We start from the raw sequence: 13,383 nt of genomic DNA on the forward strand, positions 1-13,383 counted from the left end.
AGAGTCGGACACGACTGAAGTGACTTAGCAGCAGCAGCAGCAGTGTGGCGTTAGTTGCTCAGTTGTGTCCGACTCTGCAACCCCGTGGACTGTAGCCTGCCAGGCCCCTCTGTCTATGGAATTCTCCAGGCAAGAATACTGGGAGTGGGTAGCCAATCGTTCTTCAGGGGATCTTCCGACCCAGGGATTGAACCTGGGTCTCCTTCTTTGCAGGCAGATTCTTTACCATCTGAAACACCAGAGAAGCCGGTACCTTTAAAAAGCACCAATCAAAATACCATGAACTAGAATGTAGAAGACAATTAATACACTCTCGCCCTTCCATGTGAAACAGCTTGACACTTGGGACCAACTTGAACGACTACTTAATTTGCTATATGAGAGTAAGTATTACAGAAGTTTGATGTGTGGGCAAGAGGACCATGTGGGTATGAGGGTGTTGCCAAAGGACTGTACCCAAGAGCACTCAGTGACCATTCCAGGACCCCTTTTTGACTGATGTTTAGTCCATGTTGAGAAGACAGTCGTTATAACCGTGGGAAGTTGGTGGCATATGAAAGCACTGACTAAACCTTGGTACTGGAGAAGAAAGATGTTGAAGTTATTTACTTTGAAATTCAGACACTCCCATCCTCCAGTTTCCTCAGCCCCAAAAAAGTTCCTTATCCAAAAGTGTAATATTGATGTCTATAGACTCAGTTATCTAAGCCTTATTTTTTTTACTATAGTTCATATGTTATTATATGCATATATAAAATAGGGCATATTATTCTCAAAAGTATCTTATGTGGTTTTAAGGAAGTGAAATATTAGTAAAAACTATCTCTGCAACTATACATTATAGTAAGTGAAGTAAGTCAGAAAAAAATACCATATGGTATCACTTATATGTGGAATCCAAAATATGGCACAAATGAATGTAATTATGAAACAAAAACAAACTCACAGATACAGAGAACAAACTTGTGGTTGCCAGTGGGGATGGGAGAGGAATAGACTGGAACTTCTATATTACATATTGAATCGATAAACAAGGTCCTACTGTTGGGAACTGTACTCAGTATTCTGGGATAAACCAAAACGGAAAAGAATATTAAAGGAATGTATGTATGTGGATAACTGAGTCACTTTGCTGTACAACAGAAATTAACACAACATTGTAAATCAACTACACTTTAATTTTAAAAAAGGCAAAAAACTCCCCCCAAACTTTTATCCTAGTTAGGAATGAAACAAACGAGACTGTTTTTTAGTGCTCAGCATTTTAGGGATTTTGGCCACAAGATGGTGTTCTAACCCTACTTCTCAGTGAAGTATTAGTAGCATGCAAAGTAACATTAGGGGGAACACTTTTCTCCCCAAACAGGAAAGACTGATTACATAGAATTATAGTGAAATATGACTTTTCTAGACCTCTTACAGCTCTCTTCTGCGAGCTCGCCTTTTCTGAGCAATTCACTTCTGATGAAAGAGCCAATGTTTGGAGCTCTTTTTATCTTTACTAGAAAAGTGAAAATTTAAGGGTTGTCAAAGATAATATGTTCAAAAGACCTTTTTTTTTCTTCTTTTTTTGGCCCCTTCTTGTTATTCTTTCCTCCTCATTTTTATGATGGAAGAAAATGCACTGCAGAAGCAAGGGACACTGTCCGTCTTGACACCAGATGTTGCCATCCTTCTCGGGGTAGGGAAGGGTGGGGTCCAGCTCACAGCTTTCCCCAGCTGCAGGCAGCCCCTTGAGGATGCCCAGCAGGCAGCATGCTGCACACCTCTGCATCTTCAGGCCCACCTTTTTTCTTCCCTTCAGCAGATCCCTGAGTCGTCTCCATTGGTGAAGCCCTCCAGCATGGTCGCTAGATTCTAGAACCATGGTTCACAACTTCTGTTGCTTCTCAGAGCATTCGAAAGCCACAGTTCTTTCTGGGATACCAAGGCTGATTGCTAGACTGAATTGAATCTTGCAAACTGAGGACAATTTTTCCAAGAAAAAAAATGCATGCAGTCAAAAATCATAACCACAAGCACACAGGCTCCTGAAAGAAGCAAGCTTTCTTGATATTAGTAGTATCTGTGCTTCCCACTCAGTGTTCATGGGCTCTTGTTCAATAACCTGGCTACCTGTTAGGTCTCACTAACGACCAAAGAGTAAGGGTTTTAAGAAAATTTTCTGAGATGGAGAAAATGGAATACGTTAGTTTATTCCCCTTCAATTGAGGAGGAACCCATTATTTGAGTATTCATAGAACACTTTTTTAACCTATCTGTTGTGCAGTAAAATTGCACAGTGAACCTGTGACTTTATTTTAATGAGTTTGGAGAAGAGAAATGAGGACATTGTCAGCTGGAGAAGGACATTTCTAGTTAGACGAGGAAGGTCTACCTGACTCTCTGATGACACTTCCTTTACATAAACTATTGGTATCAGCGTCTCTACAGCAAGACAACATGTCAGTAAGAGATATTTATCAGCAGACAATACAGTTAATGAGGCAAATGCAGTCAAAACAGCACAACCCTCAGACTAACAACAACGATCACCATTAGGTCAGGCTCCTGACAACCTGCCACTCAGGTTTTGATCCTGGGATTGCTTTTTGTCCAAGAGGGACAAGCATGAAGGCCTCCAGTCTTCTCTTTACCTTCTGCAGATGGGATTATAAACTTCAAAGTTTTTTGTTATTTTTTATTAAACTTTGTTTCTAATGTGGACCATTTTAAAGTCTTTATTGAACTCGTTACAATAATTATGTTTTGGTTTTTTGGCCCCAAGGCACATGGGGTCTTAGTTCCTCAATCAGGGAATGCACCCCCTGCGTTAGAAGGCAAAGTCTTAACCACTGGACCACCAGGGAAGACCCAGGATTACAAACTTTAGATGAAAGAGGTACAGCATTAAGAAGTTAAAAAAACTTGTTTACATTTTGCTACCTCATATACAGTAATTTAATCTGCAAGCAACAATGTACCTGGTATTGTGTAGAGTACTGGTTTCTCATTTAGCAAATTCCTCCTTTAAATCACAACTGCCTCCTTTTTTCTTCAAGATTTCAGTGAGTGTGAGAGGTACAGTTTGGGGAATCTTGAAAGAAATGGAGCTTAGGCAGTGGTGTTGTCTACTCTTTGGCCGTCCAAAGTGGACTCTTGGTAGGACACAGTGTCTTTCTGCATCACAGGACGTCAAGGACATAGCAATCGGCCATCAGCTTACAAAAAACCTCACCTCTCCTAGGGAGTCACCACCAATCACAGCTACTCCGCTTGTTCCCAGCAAACTCCACCCTTCCTCTTTCAGTTTTTAGGTCCTTCAGTGTGGAGCTCAGGTGTCCTTCAGTTTTTAATTTTCAGAAAAACAAAGAGCTACAGGGACAAAAGCCACTCCTTTGTGTCTTTTTGTAAAAATGATTGGCATTTTTTTCAGGTCATCTGTCATCATTTCCTTTTCAGGACAAAGACTCAAAGGCTGACAAGACAGCACTTTCAACTTATTTGGGTCAGTGCCCACTCTTTTTCCATTGTGTCTCAGGTGAATTGAAATCCCCATCTCATTAAGTGTCCAAGGAGTGAGTTTCCTGGTTGTTGATCTCCACTTTTCCATAAGTTTACCATTTTGTGACCTTAGGGAAATCGCAGCCAATCTCCTGTCCAACTTCAATGTGACATCTAATCCACATAAGAATTGTTTGCTCAAATATCTACATAGCAAATAAAGATTCTGATACCCAGTTCCAGCTTGTGCGGGGGTTTTCCCCACACCAGCTGAGGGTCCTACAATTCAACTCAATTCCAACACTACCCACCTGAAGAGAGCATCAGATTCCACAGATTAAGGGCTCATAAGACTGCTCCATTTGACATGCCAAGTGCAAGCCCAGGTTGCCATTGACCCACTGGCTATAAATGAGAGGTTTCCATGACCTCTCCTTGGGTTCAATAAATTTGCCAGAGCAGCTCCCAGAATGCAGAGGAATATTTCATTTACTAGATTACTGGTTTCTTATAAGAGGACATAAGGACAGCCAGATGGAGGAGACCAATAGGGCAAGGGCTGAGGGAAGGGCAAGGGCAAGAAGTTTTCAAGGAGCATGGTGCCCTCCCTGTATCTCAACTGTTGAGTTCACCAATCCAGGAGCTCTGCAAGCCGTCATCTTGGGTTTTCACAGAGACTTCATGTCATAACCTGCTGCTGTTGCTGCTGTTTAGTTGCTAAGTTGGGTCTGACTCTTGGCAACCCCAAGGACTGTAGCCCATCAGGCTCCTCTGTCCAGGGGATTTCCCAGGCAAGAATGCTGGAGTGGGCTGCCATTTCCTTCTCCAGGGCATCTTCCTGACCCAGGGATTGAACTCGCATCTCCTGCACTGGCAGACAGATTCTTTACCACTGAGCCACCTGGTTTCATAAGCATGATTGGTGAAATCATTGGCCATCAGTGACTGATAGAACCTCTAGCCAGCCCCCCAGCCCGAGGTTGGGGTGTGGGGCCCCCGAATCAGATGGTTGGTATTCCTCATGACCAGTCCCCATCCCTGGGAGCTGCAAGTTATTTTAACATATTAACATAACAAAAGGCACCTTTACTGTGCTTCTCACTTAAGACATTCCAAGGGTTTTGGGAGTTCTGTGCCAGAAGCTGGGATGAGGAACAAATACTGTATATATATATTTTTATTATAAATCAAAACAGCACAGCAAATATAATCTTTTACCCCAGGTCTGTCATATTTGTGGCAATCTCTGTATTTTAAATGTATTCGTTTCCTTCAAAGTTTTCATAAATGTTATCATTTGAAGGCAAGGCCTTCAGACCTACTAAGTGTATCAAAAGATAAAAGTTGAACTTTAGAAAAATAATTCGATGAACTTTCCCCCTAAATCCAGGAATTATAAACAAGTTTTACAAATCAGCTCTCTGGGCTGGGAAGATCCCCTGGAGAAGGGCTTGGCAACCCACCCAGTATTCTTGCCTGGAGAATCTCCATGGACAGAGGTGCCTGCAGGGCCTATAGTCTATGGGGTCACAAGAGTCAGACATGACTGAGCAACTAAGCACAAGCACAGGAGTCAGCCAGGATCGAAACTGGGTATTGACTGGAGTATAAAAAAAGTTAAACTGAAGCCTATTGTACAGAGTGAAGTAAGCCAGAAAGAAAAACACCAATACAGGATACTAACGCATATATATGGAATTTAGAAAGATGGTAACTGCCGGGGTCCAGCCCCGATGGATCCAGGGGTTTCGAAGGGGAGACGGCATCGGCGATCAGGAAACAACAGCTTATTTAAATGTTAATTAAAGATATAAAGAGTGATTAAATAAGGATAGCTCAGTGAGGAAATTCAGTGGAGAAAAGAGGCTGAATAATTCAGCCAGAAGGTGAGAGAAAGAACGACATGGGGAGACCAAGTTTCGGTGAACAAGGCCCGCACTTTATTTTCCAAAGTAGTTTTTATACCTTAAGTTATGCATATAGGATAATGGGGGAAGGGGTAGAGTCATGCAGCAAGCCAGGCTTTCTTCCTGCAAACTTATCATATGCAAAAGCTTAGGTGATTTGCATCATCTTCTGGCCCAGAGGCCTGTTAACATTTTAAGACCCTTTCTTCAGAAAACTTATTTTTCTCTAAAGGTGATTAGTCAGGTGCCACCCTCCAAAAGCATTAAAGTTGCATTCCTATAGGGCAAAGGTGTGGTGGGCTATAACAAGAAAAAGAATTAACTCAAGGGTCCAAGGTTACAAACATTAAAGCTACTACTTACACCAATCATATTAATCAATACACTGCCAGGGACACAGCAGGTAAGGGATATGGAGACTTAGCAGCAAACATTGGCCCAACAAGTGAAAAACCCTTCACCAATACAATTTCTAATCAATCTTTTAACTGCTCAAAGGAATCTGTGTTTAGACAGTTTAGAACATCTCCTGCCTCTCACAGTTGGGAGGCTCTGAGCAATCACATGTGGCCAGAAAAACCTATTCAGGCAGGCTAGAGGACTTCCAAAGGAGTTTGTAGGTTGAAACACTATCACACCCAGGAACTTTATTAACTGGAGCTGTAAGTTAACTCTTTTTTTCAGAGAGAGGTAGTGGGGGACAGCCCCCCATAAAGTCAGAGGTGTAGGTGAGAGCACAAAGCAGAAAGTAGTCAGACTCTGGTTTTAGGGGTAGATGCTCGAGAATTTCCAGGGGGACTCCTGAGGCTCGATCCCGCCTTTGCGTATGCCGAGCCTCCTTCCTCATGACCTTTGCCATGTGTGGAGCTCCTCACCGCCGGCCGGCTCCCGGCAGGTAACGATAACCCTGTATGCAAGACACCAAAAGAGACACAAATGTATAGAACAGTCTTTTGAACTCTGTGGGAGAGGGCGAGGGTGGGAAGATTTGGGAGAATGGCATTGAAACATGTATATTATCATATGTGAAACGAATCGCCAGTCCAGGTTCGATGCATGATACAGGATGCTCGGGGCTGATGCACTGGGATGACCAAGAGGGATGGGATGGGGAGGGAAGTCGGAGGGCGGTTCAGGATGGGGAACACGTGTACACCTGTGGTGGGTTCATGTTGATGTATGGCAAAACCAGTACAATATTGTAAAGTAATAAAAAATAAAAACCTAAAAAATAAAAATGTTAATAGAAACTGCAATAGAAACTGGAGACCAGAAGGGGGAGCTCTCACACCTGTGAAAACAGATGAGCCCAACAAAGAAAAATACTTTTCTTTTCTGGCAAGGACTCAGCCAGTGGGAAGCCATGAACCCTTTTTATCACAGCTCCTCAACTTCCTGTTCTCCTCTATAAAAGCATTTCCTTCTCTTGCCACGGGTGTAGATAGTACTCCTCTCACCGTAGTTGCATATCCCAAATTGTAATTCTCTGCCTATCCTGAATAAACCCACCTTTGCTGAATGCCATAACATGGCATTCTACATGTTTTAGGTCAACAGGAGGAAGGGCTAAAGATGAGTAAGTTGAGAGGATAAAATGAAAAAGAGAGGATATACAAATATATTAAAGCTCAACATTCAGAAAACTAAGATCATGGCATCTGGTCCCATCACTTCATGGGAAATAGATGTGGAAACAGTGGAAACAGTGTCAGACTTTATTTTTCTGGGCTCCAAAATCACTGAAGATGGTGATTGCAGTCATGAAATTAAAAGACGCTTACTCCTTGGAAGGAAAGTTATGACCAACCTAGATAGCATATTCAAAAGCAGATATTACCTTGCCAACAAAGGTCCGTCTAGTCAAGGCTATGGTTTTTCCAGTGGTCATATATGGATATGAGACTGTGAAGAAAGCTGAGCACCGAAGAATTGATGCTTTTGAACTGTGGTGTTGGAGAAGATTCTTGAGAGTCCCTTGGACTGCAAGGAGATCCAACCAGTCCATCTTAAAGGAGATCAGTCCTGGGTGTTCACTGGAAGGACTGATGCTGAAGCTGAAACTCCAATACTTTGGCCACCTCATGTGAAGAGTTGACTCATTGGAAAAGACCCTGATGCTGGGAGGGATTGGGGGCAGGAGGAGAAGGGGACGACAGAGGATGAGATGGCGGGATGGCATCACTGACTCGATGGACGTGAGTCTCAGTGAACTTCAGGAGTTGGTGATGGACAGGGAGGCCTGGCATGCTGCGATTCATGGGGTCGCAAAGAGTCGGACACGACTGAGCAACTGAACTGAACTGAACTGAACTATACTAGCATGTTTGCTAGAATACAAGTGGTCTTAGGTAACCATTCAAAATAATTCTTTGGCATTTACACTTAAATCAGGAAAACAATTGTCCCCTTTCTCCCTTCTCTCTTGGTTAATAATCAAGGTTGTTATTGTTCACTTGCTGAGTCACATCCGATTCTTTACGACCCCATGGACAGTAGCTAGAGAATACTAGGGAAGGTTGCCATTTCCTTCTCCAGGGGATCTACCCAAATCAAGGGATCAAACCCGAGGCTCCTGCTTGGCAGGTGGATTCTTTACCTCTGAACCACCTGGAAGCCCTAACAATCAAGGTATCCACATTTAAATAGTTGCAAACAGCAAGACTCAGTCCATCTGACAAATAATTGTAAACAACAAACTGGTGAAGAGTTGAATGTGAGGTTTTAATGTGCAAGGAGAGGAATAGAGCTAATAGGTTTAAAAAAAAAAGTAGTTTTTGATAACTACTGTTCTTACAAACTATTCTTATTTAGAATACAAACTATTCTTATTTAGATAAGGGTACCCAAATCTCTAGAAAATTAATAAAACAAACAAAAAAAAGGTAAACTTAGAATTGTGATGAGTTTTCCAAAAACACAAAAGACAAAGAAAAAATCCACAAAAACTTGCTTTGAAAAACAAGCGTTCTAGCCTATCATCAAAAATGGAACAGCCACTGTTCACCGAGTAATTTCCTTCTGCTCTTGCTACCAAACCCCTCCCTACCTTTGCTGGGAAGCCTGAGCCCTGGCCTGAGGAACCCTATCTGAAATTAGAGACAGGATTTCTCTGTGATAGTGGTTCCCCGGAACTGATGCTTTTGAACTGTGATGTTGGAGAAAACTCTTGAGAGTCCCTTGAATTGAAAGATCAAACCAGTCAATCCTAAAGGAAATCAGTCCTGAATATTCATTGGAAGGACTGATGCTGAAGCTAAAGTTCCAATACTTTGGCCATCTGATGCGAAGAGCTGACTCCTTAGAAAAGACCCTGATGCTGGGAAAGATGGAAGGCAGGAGAAGGGAACGACAGAGGATGAGATGGTTGGATGGCATCACCGACTCAATGGACATGAGTTTGGGTGAACTCCGGGAGTTATTGATGGACAGGGAGGCCTGGCGTGCTACAGTCCATGGGGTCGAGAAGAGTCAGACATGACTGAGCGACTGAACTGTGTGTGCTATGCTAAGTCACTCAGTTGCATCCGACTCTTTGCAACCCCACTGACTGTAGCCTGCCAGGCTCTTCTATCCTCAGAATTCTTCAGTCAAGAATACTGGAGTAGGTTGCTATGCCCTCCTCCAGGGGATCTTTTCCACTCAGGGATTGAACCCAGGTCTCTTGTTTCTCCTGCACTGGAAGGGAGATTTGGGGAGGTGCTGGGGCAGGAACAGTGACTGCCAGATTTAGGTGAGGGATGGGAAGGCCAGGGTTTTTTTTTGCTGTTTGCCTAAGTGCAAAGGTTTATTAGAAGAGACTGAGGTATTTTTAAAAGGCTGTTTCTTTTGTTGTATTTTCAAATAGCAGAGAAATGGCTTTTTCTTCTTCTTCTTTTTTTACTACTCATAACACTTTATTTTTACTTTGTACAAAATACAAAAATGCAAATCCAAAGAGTACAGACCAGTAGTTGACAGGCACACTGCACAACAGCAAACCTTGTCTAGCAAGACATTAGTTTTTTAAACTTTATTTTAGTGGATACATGCATTATATAAAATAACAACAACAAAAACACACAAAGAGGCTAAAGATTTCACTATTTCTACCCCCAAAGTAATGCAAGATTACTTTCAAGACTTTGGATGAGACCCAAAAAAATTTTTAAAAGGCCAATAATATTTTTTTTCCATATAAAAGTAAAAGCTACCATAAAATGTCCTTTTTTTCCCCTCCCCCATCACACTGATTAAATTTTTCTGAAAAGCCACACATATAAACAAAACAAAACAAAAATCCTGAACTGGACAGTAAATACTCAAGAGGGTTGTTAACCTAGGTAACTGCTCAGTAGTTTAAAGAATCTTTTAGACATTTTGAAACCTTTCTATTCATTTCTCAGTACAGTGTTCCACCATCCTGCCCCTTACCCCACTTAAGACTTCCCAGAACAGAAATGCTGCATCATTGAGTCTCTGAACCTAAGAACTAGTTTTGAAAAAGAAAGTCATGTACAAAAATATTTAACAGAACTAGGAAAGATGTAGGAAAGGAGTCTTTTCTTCATAGCAAAGTAGTCTTTGCTTTGCATGTTTCCTTCCATATATTCTTCAGGGTTTGTTTATCTGCCCCATGAATAAGACAGCACCTAGAGAATTAAAAGGAAACAATACATAACTCTAGTCCTTCAGATAAGATGGAAGATATATCTAAGGGGAGGTTTCTGGGCTGTCTTTAACCCCACTGCTCTTAAGCAATGCTATCCAATGGAACTTTCTGCAGTGATGGGAGTGGTCTGCATCTTCATTGTCCAATATGGTAGCACTGGTCACGTGTGGCTATTAAGCCTTTGAAATGTGGTTTAAGAAACTGAATTTTAAATTACATTTCAATTGTTGTTTAGTCACTAAGTCACGTCCAACTCTTTGCAACCCCATGGACTGTAGCCTGCCAGGCTCTTCTGTCCATGGGATTTTCTAGGCAAGAATACTGGAGTGGGTTGCCACTTCCTTCTCCATGGGATCTCCCTAACCCAGGGATTGACCCCAAGTCTCCTGCATTGGCAGGTAAATTCTTTACCACTGAGCCACCTGGGAAGCCCTTCATTTTAATTAAAGTTAAAAAGCTAAGTCTCACGTGTGGCTAGAGGCTCCCATTTGGACTGTTTGGCTCAGGAGCATACTAATTATAATGATTAAAGTGCAATGAGATAAAAGGATAGGAGGCAGCTTAGGTTATCGATCAAAAGCAGAATAAAAGCTAGAATATGTTAGTTTCTACTCTGTACCAACATGAAGACAACCTCTTTACAAAGACAGTCTTAATTATTCTTCATAACTGTACTAAGAGGTAGGAATTACTGTTATTCTAACTTTAAAGATGAAGCTAAAAGACAGTGCCAACTCTGAAGCCATGACTCACGGAGCTAAGACTGACTGAACTAACAATTCTCAGGTCATAACAGCAGGGTGCCCTTATAAAGGTTGAGGACATGTAGCTTCCTGAAAAATTTACCTAATTGCATTTATTTAAAAAAAAAAGTCAGCAGATGTCAAAAAGCCCCAAAGGACTGCAGAGCTCTTCAGATATTTAAAAAAAAAAAAAGCAAAGCGACAAAACCTAAAATCCTGTGTTTGAGAGATGCCATCACACCATGTAAAAACAGTCTGATTCTCCTTTCTCTGCAAAGGGGGCAGTTACATGACTCAAAGCGTTGGCACTTGTTGACACATGGCAGAGGGATTCAAAGCTGCACTGCTGGAGTTAACTCACAGCTACAGAACAATGGGAGAAGGCAATCACTCACCTGTAGGATTATGTCGGATGAAAAACAGAAAAGGTCTGTCTACTATAAACCAGGGAGGTGATGACCTTGCAATCAGAATTGCAGCTGCAGGAAGAAAAGGAAAACCCATTGTACACCCAGCATGAGGCCAGCAAAGGCAGCATGTAATTCAAGGCAGGACATCATTCCTGTCCCAGAGGCTGGCCATGAAACAACAGGCCCTGTGGTCACCACTGACAGCACAGCCACCATAGGCCAGGCCTTTTCCAATCTGCCTCATTTAGTTCACACAAGCCCATCTCCTTTAAAAACCATGCTTACTCCAGGTAGCGCTGTTATGAGGATGAACTGAAACATATGACAGCTCTTAGAACAATGTGTGTGTATGTGCTCAGTCACTCAGTTGTGTCTGACTCTCTGCAACCCCATGGACTGTAGCCCACCAGGCTCCTCTGTCTATGGGATTTCCCAGGCAAGAATACTGGAGTGGGTTACCATTTCCTCCTCCAGGGGATCTTCCAGACCCAGAGATTGAACCTGTGTCTCATGCACCTCCTGCATAGGCAGGTGGGTCCTTTAACAGTGTTTGCCACTTAATAAGCACCCAACGCACATTCACTGTTACTATGAACTGTGCTTCATTCATACCATCTACCTAGCTGAGGCCTGGCCCCTGGTCCTTCTGGCCTATCCAGATCCTTTCTTGGTACCAAGGACCAGCTCACTTATCCATTTTGTCTGTGCCTTCTCCCTAGGGCTCATCATCTAGACTTTCTTCACATTGGCAGTGTAGAGTGCTCATCTGGGGCCTACTGCCTGACGCTGCTGTTCAGCTCATCTGGTGCAGACACTGGAAGCAAACGTATCTACGCTTATGGTCTTAGACACGTTTCCTCTGCTCTGTTTCCCAATGGTAGTTTTGATCTAATAAGCCAGTGATAAGGCCTTGCAGAAGGGTGGATACCTGGCATAACTGCCCCATGCTTGCTGCAATGGCCCAGTATTCTTCCTCAAACCCCTGGGAAGCCTTAATAACTTGGGCTTGATGTTGTAAGGGAAACAGCTGTAGCTATGTTTAGACAAACTCAACCTAGGGTTATTACAATCAAATCAAGAGTCAGTAAGAGATATGGACTGAACTGTATCCCTCAAAATCTGTCTGCTGAATTCCTAGCCCCAAGTGTGAGTGTATTTGCGTACAGGGTCTTTAGGGAAGTCTTTAAGTTTATTTTCAAATTTTTAAAATTTTATTTTGGCTGTGCTGGGTCTTCGTTGCTGCGCAGGTTTTTCTCTAGTTGCGGTACGCAGGCTTCTCATTGAGGTGGCTTCTATTTTTGGGGAGCACAGGCTCCAGGGCACAAGGGCTTCAGTGGGTTTGGCTCCCTAGGCTCCAGGGCACAGGCTCAGTAGTTGTGGCACACGGGCTTAGTTGCTCCATGGCATGTGGGATCTTCCTGGATCAGGGATCAAACCTGTGTCTCCTGCACCGGCAGGCAGATTCTTTACCACTGAGCCACGAGGGAAGCCCCAGGAAGGCTTTAAGTTTAAATGAGGCCGTGAAGGTAGGGCTCGAATCTAACAGGACTGGTGCCCTTACAGGAAGAGAATGAGAGGCCAGGGATGTGAACAGACAGAAAAGGCCATGGGGGGGATACAGCGAGCAGGTGGCCGTCTGCAAGCCAAGGAGCGAGGCCTCAGGAGACACCGACCCTGACAACACCTTGATACTGGACTTCTGCCTCCAGAAATGAGAGGTAAATTTCTTTTGCTTAAGCCGCCTACTCTGTGGTAGCTTGCCATGGCAGTCCTAGCAGACTAACACAGCAGGGCTGGCTTCAGGAGCATGTGACCTGGGCCGTCACAGGACCCCACACTCACAGTGGCCCCATACTTGGTCTAGTGCTTTGTGGATGTTGATTTGAAATTGTTTTTTTTTTTTTTTAAGTATTATTTACTTATTTGACTGTACTGGGTCATAGCTGTGGCATGCAGGATCTTTAGTTGTGGCGTGTGGGGTCTAGTTCCCTGAGGAGGGATTGAACCCAGGCCCCCTGCATTGGGAGCACAGTCTTAGCCACTGGACCACCAGGGAAGTCCTTGAAATTCTTAGTAAGTTTTGAACAAAAGGCTCCATGTTTTCATTTAGCACGGGGCCCTGCAACTTACGTAGGTGGTCCTGACAGTACTAATTGGCAACACTTCTCAATAACTTTGGCAAAATTTAGATG

At 43.0% G+C, this 13,383-nt stretch overlaps 1 protein-coding gene across 2 annotated transcripts in view; it reads right to left on the reverse strand.

Moving 5' to 3' along the window:
• Positions 1 to 9,384: 9,384 nt before the first annotated feature.
• SERPINE2 (serpin family E member 2) overlaps positions 9,385 to 13,383 on the reverse strand; it is a 70,427-nt gene continuing 66,428 nt past the window's right edge. For both annotated transcript variants that reach the window (XM_061386477.1, XM_061386469.1), the window contains exons 8-9: positions 11,177 to 11,260; positions 9,385 to 10,018 (exon numbers count right to left, since the gene is read on the reverse strand). In XM_061386477.1, coding sequence (XP_061242461.1) covers positions 9,981 to 10,018; positions 11,177 to 11,260 — 122 coding nt within the window. In that variant the 3' untranslated portion in view covers positions 9,385 to 9,980. The remainder of the gene's footprint in view (positions 10,019 to 11,176; positions 11,261 to 13,383) is intronic.

This window comes from Bos javanicus, chromosome 2 (genome assembly GCF_032452875.1).
Source record: "Bos javanicus breed banteng chromosome 2, ARS-OSU_banteng_1.0, whole genome shotgun sequence".
Taxonomy (NCBI): Eukaryota; Metazoa; Chordata; class Mammalia; order Artiodactyla; family Bovidae; genus Bos; species Bos javanicus.